At 39.3% G+C, this 15,107-nt stretch overlaps 2 protein-coding genes across 2 annotated transcripts; both read left to right on the top strand.

Annotated features, from left to right (window-relative positions):
• Positions 1 to 166: 166 nt before the first annotated feature.
• LOC135675711 (uncharacterized) lies at positions 167 to 13,629 on the top strand. The gene is made up of 10 exons (XM_065186142.1): positions 167 to 1,768; positions 2,265 to 2,744; positions 2,838 to 3,139; positions 7,447 to 8,181; positions 8,265 to 8,543; positions 8,719 to 8,880; positions 8,981 to 9,913; positions 10,021 to 10,236; positions 11,139 to 11,399; positions 13,028 to 13,629. The coding sequence occupies exons 1-10, from the start codon at positions 385 to 387 to the stop codon at positions 13,361 to 13,363; spliced, it is 5,088 nt and encodes a 1,695-aa protein (XP_065042214.1). The 5' UTR covers positions 167 to 384; the 3' UTR covers positions 13,364 to 13,629.
• Positions 13,630 to 14,457: 828 nt separating this feature from the next.
• On the top strand, positions 14,458 to 15,107 carry LOC103986828 (14 kDa proline-rich protein DC2.15-like). The gene has a single exon (XM_009404936.3). The coding sequence runs from the start codon at positions 14,538 to 14,540 to the stop codon at positions 14,937 to 14,939; it is 402 nt and encodes a 133-aa protein (XP_009403211.2). The 5' UTR covers positions 14,458 to 14,537; the 3' UTR covers positions 14,940 to 15,107.

Genomic DNA, 15,107 nt, shown 5'->3' with positions numbered 1-15,107 from the left:
TAATCAATGGATTTAGTTATATAAATATAAATAATTTATTTTTAGATTTTGATTTTTGAGTCCATAATCATAGCTTAAATTATATATATATATATATATATGTATATATTAGATGAAGTATAATACAGTTTTATGTTAGATTTAAGACAATGAGGTGAACGTTCTGCATTGCCCTCCCCGAATAGCCTCGCTCACATACATACGCACGCACGCACGAACGCACGCAGACAAACCCTCTTCGCCTCCTCCTCCGTCGTCTTCTTTCCTGCCCCCAAATGTCCGAAACCGAGGAAGAGCCATTGAATCCATAGATTGCGATCCCCGACCAAAAGCAAAGGAGGAGGGAGATATATACGAAGAGATCGATCGATCGATCGGGGCGCCATGAACACAGCTCTGAATCTCGCTGAGTCAATTTCGACGTCGTCCACCGCCTCGCCTTCGCCGTCGGGGCCGTTCTTGGAGCCCCGGCAGGAGGCGGCTGCGTCGCCCTTTGGGGCCGGGAGCGTGGCGGCGGCCGAGGAGCCCGGGGCCGCGCTCGTCTCCTCTCGGGATGCGGGAGGCGGCGGACCGGGGGGCCAGGACGCGGTCACGGTGGAGCGGCGCGGCCACCACTCGGCGGTGTGCCGGTGGACGGTGCCCCAGTTTCCCCGTGCAAAGGCCCGCGCCCTGTGGAGCCGCTACTTCGAGGTGGGCGGCTACGACTGCCGCTTGCTGGTGTACCCGCGCGGCGACTCGCAGGCCCTCCCGGGCTACCTCTCCCTGTACCTGCAGATCGTCGACCCCCGCGGCTCCTCATCGTCCTCCGGCGGCAACAAGTGGGACTGTTTCGCCAGCTACCGCCTCTCCCTCTCCAACCACCTCGACGACGCCAAGTCCGTCGCCCGCGACTCCTGGCACCGGTTCTCCTCCAAGAAAAAGTCTCACGGCTGGTGTGACTTCGCCCCCTTCGCCGCCGTCCTCGACCAGAGATCCGGATTCCTCCTCCCGCCCTCTGACTCCCTCGTCATTACCGCTGACATCCTTCTCCTCCACGAGACCATTGCCTTCAACCGCGACCACGAGCCTCAGCCACCCCCCGCCGACGTCGTCGGCGGCAAGTTCACATGGAAGGTCCACAACTTCAGCCTATTCCGTGAGATGATCAGGACGCAGAAGATCATGAGCCCCGTGTTCCCGGCCGGCGACTGTAACCTCAGGATTAGCGTGTATCAGAGCTCCGTTGCTGGGGCCGACCACCTCTCCATGTGCCTCGAGAGCAAGGACACTGAGAAGACCGCTGTGGCCACCGCTGGTCCTTCTGCCCCTGCCCTCGAGCGTAGCTGTTGGTGCCTCTTCCGGATGTCAGTGCTGAACCAGCGGCCTGGGTTGAACCATGTGCACCGCGACTCCTATGGGCGGTTTGCTGCTGACAACAAGAGCGGCGACAACACCAGCCTCGGATGGAATGACTATATGCGCATGGAGGACTTTGTCGGTCCAGATGCTGGGTTCCTTGTCGATGACACTGCTGTGTTCAGCACATCCTTCCATGTGATTAGGGAGTCAAGCAACTTCACCAAGAATTTTGGGCCTGTACTTGGCAGCAGTGGGGGGAGGGGGGTGGCGAGGAAGTCGGATGGACATTTCGGCAAGTTTACATGGAGGATCGAAAATTTCACGAAGCTTAAGGACTTACTTAAGAAGCGCAAGATCACAGGACTCTGCATTAAGAGTAGGAGGTTCCAGATTGGCAACCGGGACTGTCGCCTCATTGTTTATCCCAGGGGTAAGCTCATTATATGATGTTCACTGTATCTTTATTTCATGCATTTTGGGAGTATGGGATTTGATTGATGAACCTATAGGAAATCCCTTTGCTAACTATTCCTTTGTGGTTGCTATAATTTTCTTGAGGAACTGATGATCCGTCCACTTAGTATTCTTGCAGTCAGAAGGGAATTCTGCAACAGTGCGTTTTCTTCAGTGGTTGTTTATTAATCTCAATATTAATGATATTCTTTGAGATCTTAGGGATGATTCATGTAGTACTAATGCTAATTGTACCAAACCATATATGCCCAGTTTGTGCATCATTACATTCTTTAGTAGTTACACTTCATTTTCAAAATATTTTGTTAGTAATCATTCATATGTTATTATTTTATTTACATGCCAATGGGAATTCTTGTAATTGCTTTATTAACGTATAGTGTAATGGTGAGGAAGTACACATGCTGATCGAGTCAACCTTTGTTTTCTCTTACATCTGTGACGGGCACCAGGACAGTCTCAACCTCCATGTCACCTCTCCGTGTTCCTCGAAGTCACAGATTCCCGCAACATGGCAAGTGAATGGAGTTGCTTTGTGAGTCATCGATTGTCAGTGGTGAATCAGAGAATGGAGGAAAAATCTGTTACAAAGGAGTCACAGAATCGCTACTCGAAGGCTGCAAAAGACTGGGGTTGGCGTGAATTTGTGACTCTGACTAGTCTCTTTGACCAGGATTCTGGATTTCTTGTTCAGGACACTGTCATTTTCTCAGCTGAGGTTCTAATATTGAAGGAGACTTCTACGATGCAAGAATTTAGTGACACTGAGCCTGCACTGGTTCCCGTGTGTCCAGCCTCCCAAGTTGACGCTATTTCAAAGAGAGGATCATTCACATGGAGGGTGGAAAATTTCTTGTCCTTCAAGGAGATTATGGAAACACGCAAGATTTTCAGCAAATTTTTCCAAGTCGGGGGTTGTGAGCTCCGAATAGGTACATTGTGTATCTAAGTTTCTTAATTTATTTGACAATACAGTTGCTCTTATTTTACAATTTATAGGCACTTACCCTTTGACTAAACCACAGGTGTCTATGAGTCATTTGACACGATTTGCATATACTTGGAGAGTGATCAGTCATCTGGGAATGATTCTGACAAAAATTTTTGGGTACGGTACAGAATGGCTATTGTCAACCAGAAAAATCCTGCAAAAACTGTGTGGAAAGAATCTTCAATTTGCACGAAAACTTGGAACAATTCAGTCTTACAGTTTATGAAGGTCTCTGATCTGCTAGAATCAGATGCAGGATTTCTCATCCGTGATACTGTGGTGTTCATTTGTGAGATCATAGATTGCTGTCCCTGGTTTGAGTTTTCTGATCTTGAGGTATATTTGAATTCTGGAAATACTTGTGTATGGGATAGTTGGAGCCTGTTTATTATTATTTTCTGTCCAACCTAAATTTGCAGTTGATTCTTTCTATCACGAATTTCATGCCTGTTGGTTGCCAAAACATGCTGACGTGCTTATGATAACTTTTGTATAGATGAACATGAATAAAGTATAAATAAGTTGGTCATGGTTTTTGGTAATAAACTCTTTTAACTGTTAGATCAACATTTACTAATCTTATGAAGATATAAGTCCAACTTTCCTTCTTATCCTCCTTTTTCTTTCGACCTAGTAATTTCATTTAGGTCAATTTATATATGCTATACAAACATATTTCTCAGTTGTTAATAATCACTTGCTATTAGATTTTGTTTCATTTCTTAGTAAGGAAACTTTCCATAGCTCTTAATTCACCTACTTTTGAGTAAATGATCATTGATTGGAAAAGCAAGAAGATTCTAGCCCGTTAGCATATTAGGTAACATGTTGCACTATATTTGTTGTGGTGGGTTAATCAGGAAGCAGGAGCAGATCATATCAAAGTATACATGAGATAAGAATATTGGGAAGGGTAAACGGCATAGGTGCATTCCTGGAAAGGTGGACATGTAATGATTGAGCACTTGATGGTTTTCATCATTGGAGTTGGTTATTTTATTGTGCATGCATAAGAGTGAGCAAATTTAAGCTAGTTGTACCAAATCAGTGGCAGAGAACCAATATCTGGCTGTAAATAATCAAAAAGGCATTATGGTTCTTGCATTAATGAAAGATGTGACTTCTAGATGCTTAAATATTGGAAAGGGATTCTTGTGGCCAAAACAGAATCTTTTTGTCCTTGTTTTGTATGTATCAGCCAATTAAAATGCTGGCTAGAACTTGATATGCTAAAAAAGAGGATGAGCATGTCTTATTATTCGACAGAACTTTGTGCAGATTGAATCATTTATACTAGTTTTTTTGTTCCTTTAATCAGTTACTATTAGGTTTAGAACCAAAGTTTGCAATTTCGGTTGCCGGACCCATGCCAGTCCATGGCCGGACTGGTATGGGTCTGTTCATTCCAACATACCGTGTTTAGGTGAGGGGAGGAAGAAGGAAGAAAGGAGGAGAAGGAGGTGTATTGGATTGGGCGACGGGCTTGGGAATGGCAAGTAGCAATAAGTGAAGATATGATAAGTCGCATCACATGAGCCAAACACTAAGACATATATATATATATATATATATATATATATATATATATATATATATATATATATATATATAGATAGAGAGAGAGAGAGAGAGAGAGAGAGAGAGAGGGAACCGGACCACACAGTTTGGGTTGGTCTGCATACCAGTTAGTTATTGGACCTGTAAAAATTAGCCGAATCATATCAAACCAGTCGATTTTTCAATCTATGAATAAAACAATGACCAGGAAATTTGCAAACTCACATCACCATTTATTGGTACAATTTTGTAGTTATCCCCTTTGGAAGATAAATGTCTTAATGTTAGATTCTAGATTTCACTTTATGAACACTAGCCAATTGCTGATTTTTTCCTTGAAGAACAAATATCATTACTTTTTTTTTTACTGCAAAAGAAAGTACCACTACTAATCATTACCAGAAGAGCAGAAATATAAATGGATTAGGATGATAAGGCATCCTTTAACAGAATTGCATTAGAAATAACAATTCAATAAAGTAATGTTCGCCAAGTACAAAATTATCCATATATCTGAAGCCTCCATAACAGGTTAAACACACTGATACTTAGTATATATTCATGCATTCAGTTTCATCCAGAAACACCAAAATTCTGCAAACATTGCTTAACTCAAAAAACATGATACCAGGCTTCGTAAAGCCTCTGCAGTCTAACAGATTCATTTTTCATTGCCTTGAAATTTTGATTTCTGAGGGTTAATTATCGTGGTTACTTTTAGGAAATAACAGACCCAATGGTCATTTTAGTCATTTAGTGAATCTTATTCTTTGAAATGGTCAAGGTTTAAGTACAGCCTTGTTTGTCAATGCACAAGCATCCTATCATATGAAAAAGCCAAAGTATATTATATATTCGATAAATGGGTTTCTCAATTAGGCCTTTGCGCTGTTGACTTGGCTTATATTTATCCTTAAATAATGTCCAGTTCAACATGACAAGGAGATTAAGAGAAAATATTGGGACACACAGGAGAAGTATATTCATATAGACTATATGTGAACTTTTTTCAATGTTGTGAGAGTGCTATGCGGAGCACCAGATTGTAAGAAGACTTTGGGAAAAAGGTCCACATACCTTATTGGGACTTGTAGTTCATGGTAGTATAGATCTAGCACAATATATAGGTTCAGATGTGTCCAAAAACTAGGGTCTAATTAGGAAAACCTTGAGACAAAATGCTGCATATACTAAAGCTTATCATTTATCGTTCTTTTATAACATTTTCGTGTCAAGTACAATTTGATTGCTTGCAATAATTTTCAGCTTTCTATTTACTGTAACTTTAGAGCTTTGGTAATTGCTATTGGGAGTATGTAATTGCGACTTTCTGATTCTTCTTTCTGTGTTGATAGGGTCTTTATATGTTTAATAAATTTTCTGCTTGTGTGCAAATTAACAAAGCTACTAGGGAGAGGATTATTGAAAAGTCTTCAATCTATTATTGTTGTATTAAAACTTGAAAGTTTATGCTTGTTGTTCTTTTGAATTCTAGAAGTAATGACCAATAAAAAAAATGATGACATGGATTAGAAAACCAAGATATGTTTCCATTTAAAAATTTTGAGACTTCTGTAAAGGGAATAATGTAATTCATTGATCTTTGTGCACCCCCTTAAAAAAAGGAAAACCTTTAAGATAGTTCTAAGACCACCTAGCCTTATGGATTAGAGTGCTGAGTAGTTTAAAAATAACATGTATGAAAAACTATTGTGTCTAAGATCTGGATGTTGAGATGGATGTTTACTAGGAAAGCTAGAATTGAAATAAATGTATTCATAAACAATTAGTTGTCATTTTAATAGAGGATAAAATGAGGGAAAAAGATTTAAGCTAGTAGGAATACATCTAAAGACCTATAGTTCCCCCTCTCTTGCTAAGATGAGTCAATTGGTATTAGTAACCTGAGATAAGAGAAAAGCAAACCCTGGAAAGTTCTACTAGAAATAATGAAAAGAAGAGCTGCTTTTGGTTTGAACTCTGATATTGTCATAAACAAATTTCAAAGATAGGAAGAGATCCATGTGTCCAAACCCAAATAATTGCAACATTATGGCTTTTATTGGTCACATGCTGTTTTGCCCAACTATTTTTCTTGGGTTCAATGACCCAATTTGCTTCAGCTTATCTAATTATTCAGTAACCATTTTTATTATTTCTGAATGCAATATGGTTACATTGTAGGTTGAGAAAAAAATGATGCAAATTAAATCACATAATTTTCTGTATATTTAGGAAAAAATGATATGGCTAATATTAGTTTTTCTTAGAGAACATAAAAAACATCAGAAGTTTTCTGCTAAAACCATCTTCCATTCTAATTTTATCTCTATGTGGTACTTGTGTTAATACCTTTTTGTGCACTCTCATATTATGAATTTTCCCCATAAGTTCTATTTATTTTTAGTCAAAGTTGAGAATCTTGACTTAATACTGGTTTAAAAATATTATCAGATAGAATCTTGACCTAATACTACAAAAGAAATAGAATATTAGTTTTAACATCAGCAATTGAAATGTTCAAATTGATGATTTGCTGAAGGTATTAAATAGTGTCACTTTGTCATTAGCTCCATTCACTATTTTGTAAAGCAAGAAAATATGCTTCTATTTCATGAGCGAGCATCCTCAATGTAACTGTAATAGCATGTTTGTAAAATCAGCATATGTTAATCTTTGACTATATTGGTTCAGTAGATAAGTTAGGTGATTAGATGTTATCCTTCTGTGAGATCTGTCTATGATTTCAAGCCTTGTGGAATGCAGTATGTACAGTGGACTTCTTCCAGCATTTGCATATCTCTTTTCAGGATTTTTTATGTATGTTATGTCATGACCCAAACCCGAAAACCATGAGGGGTTGGGTAGCAACTCATTGTAATCACAGCCATTCAGCACACCCAGCATTATGTAAAGGCCTGCTGGTTGACTTATGTAGGCCGTGTCATGTACACTCATTTGCATCTGTTCCATGCAATACAGTTCAGATTTTATTGATATTTACTTGTCATCTGTTGCATTATTCAGCTCATCTTGTTGGTATACTTGTGTGTGCATCCTTAGGTTTCTTGTCTCTTTGTTGTAAGGTTTTGGCTTCAGAAGATGAGCAGGATGCATTGTCGACAGATCCAGATGAACTAATTGAATCTGAAGATAGTGAAATTATTAGTGGAGATGAAGAAGACATGTTCCGGAACCTTCTCTCACGAGCAGGCTTCCATCTGTCATATGGAGATAATACCTCTCAGCCCCAGGTTACATTAAGGGAAAAGCTTCTAATGGATGCTGGTGCAATTGCTGGATTTCTGACTAGTTTGCGTGTTTATCTTGATGACCCTGCTAAAGTCAAGCGCTTGCTCCTTCCTACTAAACTATCTTCATCTAGCTGCAGCAAGAAAGATGCTTCAAATGGTGATGCAAATTCTCCGAGCTTGATGAATTTGTTGATGGGGGTGAAAGTCTTGCAACAAGCTATCATTGACTTACTCATAGATATAATGGTGGAGTGTTGCCAACCTTCAGAAGGAAGAACTGGATATGATTCTTCTGAAACAAGCTCAAAAACTTCTGGTTCAAGTGGAGCTAGTACTCCACCAGAAACTGGTGGTGATAGTGAAGTATCAGCAGACTATGCACAATGTGATATGTATCAGAGATTGGAACCTGGAACGGGAGAAATCAACCACACATATGCAGTACAAAGCTCATACCCGAATACATGTGAGATAGTGGACAGAACTGACCAAGAGAGACACATTTTTCCCCATGAGGCTTCTGCTGGAGATCAACCAGCATGTGATGATCTTGTCCAAGTTTCCAAGGTAGTTTGTAAACTTGAGTTATTACCACAATTATCTTTGAGTTTGATATCCTTTATTAGTACTCTACAATGATTTTTTCATAGACAAAATGGCCTGAACAATCTGAGGAGCTTTTGGGATTAATTATCAATTCACTGAGAGCCCTTGATAGTGCTGTGCCACAAGGATGTCCTGAACCTAGAAGGCGGCCACAGACAGTCCAGAAGATTATTCTTGTGCTTGACAAAGCTCCGAAGCATCTTCTTCCTGATTTAATCGCCCTTGTGCCCAAATTGATTGATCCTTCAGAACATTCTCTAGCCGCTTGCGCACTTTTAGATCGCCTTCAGAAACCAGATGCTGAACCTTCACTGCAATTATCGGTATTCTATTAATTTCTTTGAGATCATTTTTTTTATTTATTTATAGATGTTTTTCAGATAAACCTATAATCTTTGTGCTAAAAGTTACTTTGGAAGAAATTTCGGCTTTATATACATGTTATGCTTGTAATGTATATTTTGCCTTTTGTATTTCATATCTAATCCTGCTTTTCAGGTTTTTGGTACTCTAGGTCAGTTGGAGTTTGGAAGTGAAGTGTGGGAACGTATCCTATATAAGACATTCGAGTTGTTGATGGATTGCAGTGATGAACATCTTGTAGCAGCAATGAGTTTTGTTTTCAAAGCTGCATCTCAGTGCCAGCATCTTCCTCAAGCTGTACTTAATGTTTCTCCATAACCTTGATTAATATTCATACACTGTATATCAAAGGACTGATTGTTGACTTTTTTTGCTTTCTTCTTTTTTCTCCCTGTAGGTCAGAGCTTTTCGTTTGAGACTAAAAAGTCTTGGTACTGAAGTTCCTCAGTGTGTGCTGGATATTCTGACAAAAATACTGCATACTAGTGCAGACGTGGCTGAAGCCATTATGAGTGATATTGACTCTGACAGTGGGCTTGACGGTAATTGCACGATATCTTGCGATACTTATTCAATTGGTGCAAATGAGATCTCTCCTGATGGGTTGCACATGGGGATAGATCAGGTTGTGAATGGATGTCACAATCACACTGATGTTTACATTTTGATAGAGATGTTATCCATACCTGGATTATTTGTTGAAGTTTCACAGGTCTTTGAAAGAGCGTTAATTCGAGGGGCCATTGGGCTGCAATCGGTTGCGCTGGTATTAGAAAGGCGACATTCTCAAATGTTGAACATCAAATCTAGGTCCATTTTGGATGATTCACAGAACAGGCAAGTCCTGGTAGATGGAAGTATTGATTCATTGCCTGTCCAAGAAGATGATTTCACATCAGTTCTTTCTCTTGGTGAAGTATTATCTCTTTCCAGGGATGTGAGAGTCCAGGACTTTGTGAGGATGCTTTATGCTATCATGTTTAAGATTTATGCCGAAGAGCATTACCGATTTAGGATGTTGAAAGGACTTGTAGAACGTGCAACAAATATGTCAAATAGTTGCCGTGTAGTTGATATAGATATGGATGTCTTGGTATTTCTTGTTAGGGAGGAAGATGGAATAGCTAGACCAGTTATGAACATGTTGCGTGAGGTTGCTGAAGTTGCCCAAGTTGATCGTGCAAATCTTTGGCACCAGATATGTTCTGTTGAGGTTGAACATATTCGTTTTCGAGAGGAAAAGCAAGCAGAAATTTCTAAGGTTGCTGATGAAAAAGCTTCTTTGTCTCAAAGGCTAAATGAATCTGAGGCAACCACTAACCGTCTTAAGGTCTCTATCTTCTTGTTTGAGTTGCTGGGGATCATTACCCTCTGGCTCTGACCATATATTTTTGCCCTCTAACTATCTAGTTGACTATTTTCTTGAATGAATGACAGGGTGAGTTGAAAGCTGAGGTGGAGCAATATGCTCGGGAAAGAAAGGAACTAACTGAACATATGCTTGACATTGAGAATCAGTTGGAATGGCTTCGATCTGAGAAAGATGAGGAGATTGCAAAGCTCTCTGCTGACAGGAGAGTTCTTCAGGACCGTCTTCATGATGCAGAGACACAACTTTCACAGTTGAAAACTAGGAAGCGTGATGAGTTAAAGGTAATGTAAATGCTTGATTGGAACAAAAGAGAGATTTTCCTTTCTGAATGTTACTACTTGTGGTTGTTATTTTATTTGTCGTGTCAAAATGTTAAAAAAATGTTATGCTAATTATTTTAGAAACATTACTTTTACTTGATTCCCATTTTAGAAGCATTTTATGTCACAATATATCTATGTACAACTGTATTGCGAATGCATTATCACATCCATTGGATATATCTTTTGCAAGTTAACACAGCTTACTATTTTAAATTTTTTATTATTATAAACATAATAGTAGTATATATGGAGATATTGTTATTCTGGATCTTGGGCAGTCTTTGCAAAATCTCAAAAATTAAAACTTAAAATCCTTTAGTTGTTTTCTAATTGTTTGGTCACTGGATGATTATGCCCTTGAAGAATTTCTCAGAAGATTTTTAATGTTTGGTTTTTTCTTTTATTTGCCCCCCCTCTGAACAAGACATTGGATTATAATGGTTTTTTATGGGTGACATTCTCTGAACAAGATATTGTATTATAATGGTTTTTTATGTTAAGTCAGACTTTCACTATGTTATGCAATTCTCATTAAGTCTTTGTTTCAAACAGAAACAAACTGAACCTTCAAGTTATGGAGTGTAAATATTCCACATGAAGGATGCAAGTGCCCTTTTATTTCAATTTGTCATTTTTAACAATTGGATTCTTGTTAATTTGATTTACCTAAATTCTTGCACAAGTTACTAATAGGTTCTATTTCTTTTACTTTCTTGTGACATTATAATGGTCATCAATTTCCTGCACTTGTTCTTCGTATCAACTAACTTGCAACATTTTATGTAATGTGTCCTGTACACTTAACTTGGCATTGGGGCTAATTGGTATGAGAAAATAATTTGACCTTATAATTGATGCAGAGGGTAGTCAAAGAGAAAAATGCATTGGCTGAAAGGTTGAAAAGTGCAGAAGCTGCACGTAGAAGATTTGATGAAGAATTAAAGCGATATGCCACAGAGACGGTGACTAGGGAGGAAGTCAGGCAATCACTCGAAGATGAAGTGCGGCGCTTAACACAAACTGTTGGACAAACTGAAGGAGAAAAAAGGGAGAAGGAAGAGCAGGTTGCTCGATGCGAAGCATATATTGATGGAATGGAAGCAACATTGCAAGCATGCCAGGTTTCTTTCTTTGTCTTAAGTTTTCACTACAAGTTTCTGTTTTTAGTCCCTTTCTGCAGCAAATTGTTAATGACCTTATAGGCTCTGGATCTTTTAGATTATTCTCAATATAAGGGCATTTTTAAATGTTTAACAACTTGTAAGCTTCTTCAGCTTGAGATGTCAGTGAAGATGCTCTGATAGTACGTGCAAGATAAAATTTGTTCTAGAGGATAACCTAATTCCTCTTACTGTTTCTTGCCAGTCTACTAATATCTTCTTGTGCTTGTTCTACCTCAACTTTCCTATTTTCCTTCTCCTCCTCTTCTTTTTCTATAAGCTGTGACATCATCTAACATTGTTGGCCAACTGGGGTTGAATTAACATGGATTCTAGTTATTCCCACCTATTTCAAACCATGCAACCAAGAAATCTGCCAAAAACTGTACCAATATGGATCGGGTGATGCTGCAAAGTGCAATCTATGGTATTTAATTTTTAAATTCTAATTTATGATAATGAATTCAGACTTTTTTATGGTTACAGCGATGGGGTGAATGATTGCTCAATTCTTCAATGACCATGAAGATTTAACTGCATATTAAAAGAAGCTTCTATTGCATTAAGAGATAACAACAAAATAAAAATGTTCGAAGGATTTTAGATGTTCAAATAAGGCACATGGAAAAATTACTTTAGCATTGAGCCCTATCTTGTTTATTTCTAGAAGGGGGCATACATTGGCACTATGGTTTGCTCCTATTTGACATGGGAGATCAAAGTTCCAGTCATGGAAACATTCGCCTCTCAGACATTGGCGGGAGTCTCATATTCGAGGCTGTCCATTTTGAAATATATTTTCTGATTCTATTCTTGTTAGAATACTCTTGTCCACTGATAACCAGCCTGCAATTAGCCGGTAGGTAAATTTTATTTTTCTGACAATTTCAGTGTAGTAACCATTGGAAAGTAGAAGTGTGTTCATGTCCTGGGTCTACTACGTTTGCATCTTACAGATTGTGATTTTGATGTGAACCAGCTTTTGCAGTTGGATCTGTTAAACCTTGAAAACCTGTTATCTTGTGCTTCTAGTTTCCAAATAATTGATTTTGCATTTGCTCGAGAAACTTCATGATCAATGACTAGCATATAAGTTGGAAGAAATTTTTTCATCTGGGTAGCTTCTTTTGTCTCCTGGCCTCATCAGATCAAACTATTGGATACACATGCAAACTTGTTGCGTTATGTAAGATAATTTTTTGTTAGTGTTTTCATAGTGCTTCCACAGTCCACAACAGGTTGACCAAGATATGTTGTCCCTTCAGTAACTTTTTCTGCTGGACCTCTGTGTTGTCTCCTCTGTATATTGTAGCATCTTCTTTTTCATGCACGTTTTATTTTCTTTGCCTACTTCCTAGAAATCATTCATCAGGAGGCTAATCGTTCAACCAGGCAATCCTAATCAGACTGTGTATCTATGTGTAGTTGCTTTTGTTGGATAGGCTTTCTGGAATGAACCTAGCAAATTCAAATAGATTACCTTTCCCCTATCACTAACTAAAAGGGATGTTACTCTGGGTTTTTCTGCAAATGAAAATTGGAATACTGAAGATCTGTTCTCCTAATGCTATTCCTTCATTGATTCGCAGCAATATATACATACACTCGAAGCTTCACTCCAAGAAGAGATGGCTCGCCATGCCCCACTATATGGTGCAGGCCTGGAAGCCTTGTCAATGAAGGAACTTGAGACACTTACCCGCATTCATGAAGAAGGGCTCAGGCAGATCCATGCAATTCAGCAGATGAAGAACGGTAACAATTCTCTGGTAAGCGGGCAGTCGCTTCCGCAAGTTCATGGCTTATATTCTTCAGCTCCTCCAATGCCTGTTGGTATGCCTCCATCGATAAACCCAAATGGAGTAGGAATCCATGGAAACGGGCATATGAATGGTTCCGTCGGGCCCTGGTTTAGCCCCACCTAAGAAACTAAAGGTTCAAGCAAGATTGTTGTTCTTCTGGCCTTGTGTCAAGTAATTGATATGATAGCTTTTCTCACTCAAATCTCCCCAAGCCCCCCTATTCATTTGAACTGGTAGAACTATCGGATCATTACCCGATATGAGAAAGGTATGTCATGTACAAATAAGCTAAGAAACATGCTTTGAGAAAAAATAGTTTTGTAATACTTGGAAGCGCAAGAAAAAAATCCGATGGAGCTAGCAGTTGGAAATGAAAGCTTTTTTTTCCATATGGTTGATGCCACCATCTTTTGGTTATGTTATTTGTTGTTATACACTCCTAAGGTAATTTGTGATTATGTTTATATGGCCATCTTAGACAGCATTCAGATTCAGTGAGGCCATGTTGTACTGGTTATTGTCACAGATCCTTATTAGCCACTGAATGAGCACAGAACAATAGCACAATCATAGAACTTGTTTCATCTTTTTTGGAAAAAATGGGTGTCTGTTTGTTTCTGGGAGATTGATGTGAGTAATTGCCTTTGGGTATGACATTTTTGTTTTCTAATAAGTCGATTTAAATAAATTTATAATATCTTATTTTATTTTCTATCAATAATGCATATCTAACTATTTATCGTCTCTATTGAAGCACTTGATTAGTTAGTGTCTTATTTTTTATGAGCCTTATATATATATATATATATATATATATATATATATATATATATATATATATATATATCATTTAATGTAATAAAAAATATTTTTTTTAAAAAAATATTCATAAATAAGAATATTATTTTTTAGTAAATGCATATATATTCATCTTAAAATTCTCAATGAAAATTTATTTTTTAAAAAATATTCATAATGATAGAGAAAAATATTTAGGGGTCAATCGTCATGTGATCTTATTTTTATAAATATAAAAATTTTAATATAATTTTTAAAAATATAAAAATTAGGATGTTAAAGGTATCTAATTACGGTAACTAATTATTTATTAGCCCAACCAGTCACTTGGTAAAAGGAGATCCGACGAGACATAGAAACAAAATGTACAAAGCTGGCGCATCGCCTTCAGCGCCCAACACAGGAGCCCACATCCTCTCTCTCTCTCAGCTTATAACGTGGAGCTACGCTTGCACTTGCGAGGAGAAACAGGTCGCCCGGCAAAGGGAAGAAGAAAGCCATGGACACCACCAAGCTTGCGGTGCTCCTCCTTGCTCTCGTCTGCAGCACCCTCTCCGCTGCCACCTCACCATGCAATCCCGAGACCCCCAAGCCGAAGACACCCACGCCATACTTCCCTCCCAAGACGGCGCCTCCCAACCCATTCTGCCCGTGGGACACCCTCAAGCTGGGCGCCTGCTTGGACTTCATCGGCGACGTCGGCCTGCTCGTCGGGGCCGCACCCTCCCGTGGCAAGTGCTGCGCCCTCCTCGAGGGCCTGACGGACGCCGAAGCCGCGCTGTGCCTCTGCACCACCATCAAGGAGAGCGTGCTCGGCGTCACCACCAAGTGGACGGTGGCGCTCAGCATCGTGGTTAGCTCCTGCAAGAAGCAGATCCCGGACGGGTTCAAGTGTGTGTAGGCATCTCGTTGTTGCCTTTGGACTGCTCTCGACAAAGCTTCGTTCATGATGTCTGTGCGTGCGTCTTCTTTTGTGGGTAGTTATGTCTCAGCCTTGTTCTTGTGATCACTGCAACCATCCGCTCTCCTTGTTCTTGCCACTGGAATCATCTCCTCTATTTATGTCTTA

This window comes from Musa acuminata, chromosome BXJ1-6 (genome assembly GCF_036884655.1).
Source record: "Musa acuminata AAA Group cultivar baxijiao chromosome BXJ1-6, Cavendish_Baxijiao_AAA, whole genome shotgun sequence".
Classification (NCBI taxonomy): Eukaryota; Viridiplantae; Streptophyta; class Magnoliopsida; order Zingiberales; family Musaceae; genus Musa; species Musa acuminata.
This window is presented reverse-complemented; position numbering and strand designations above follow the sequence as displayed.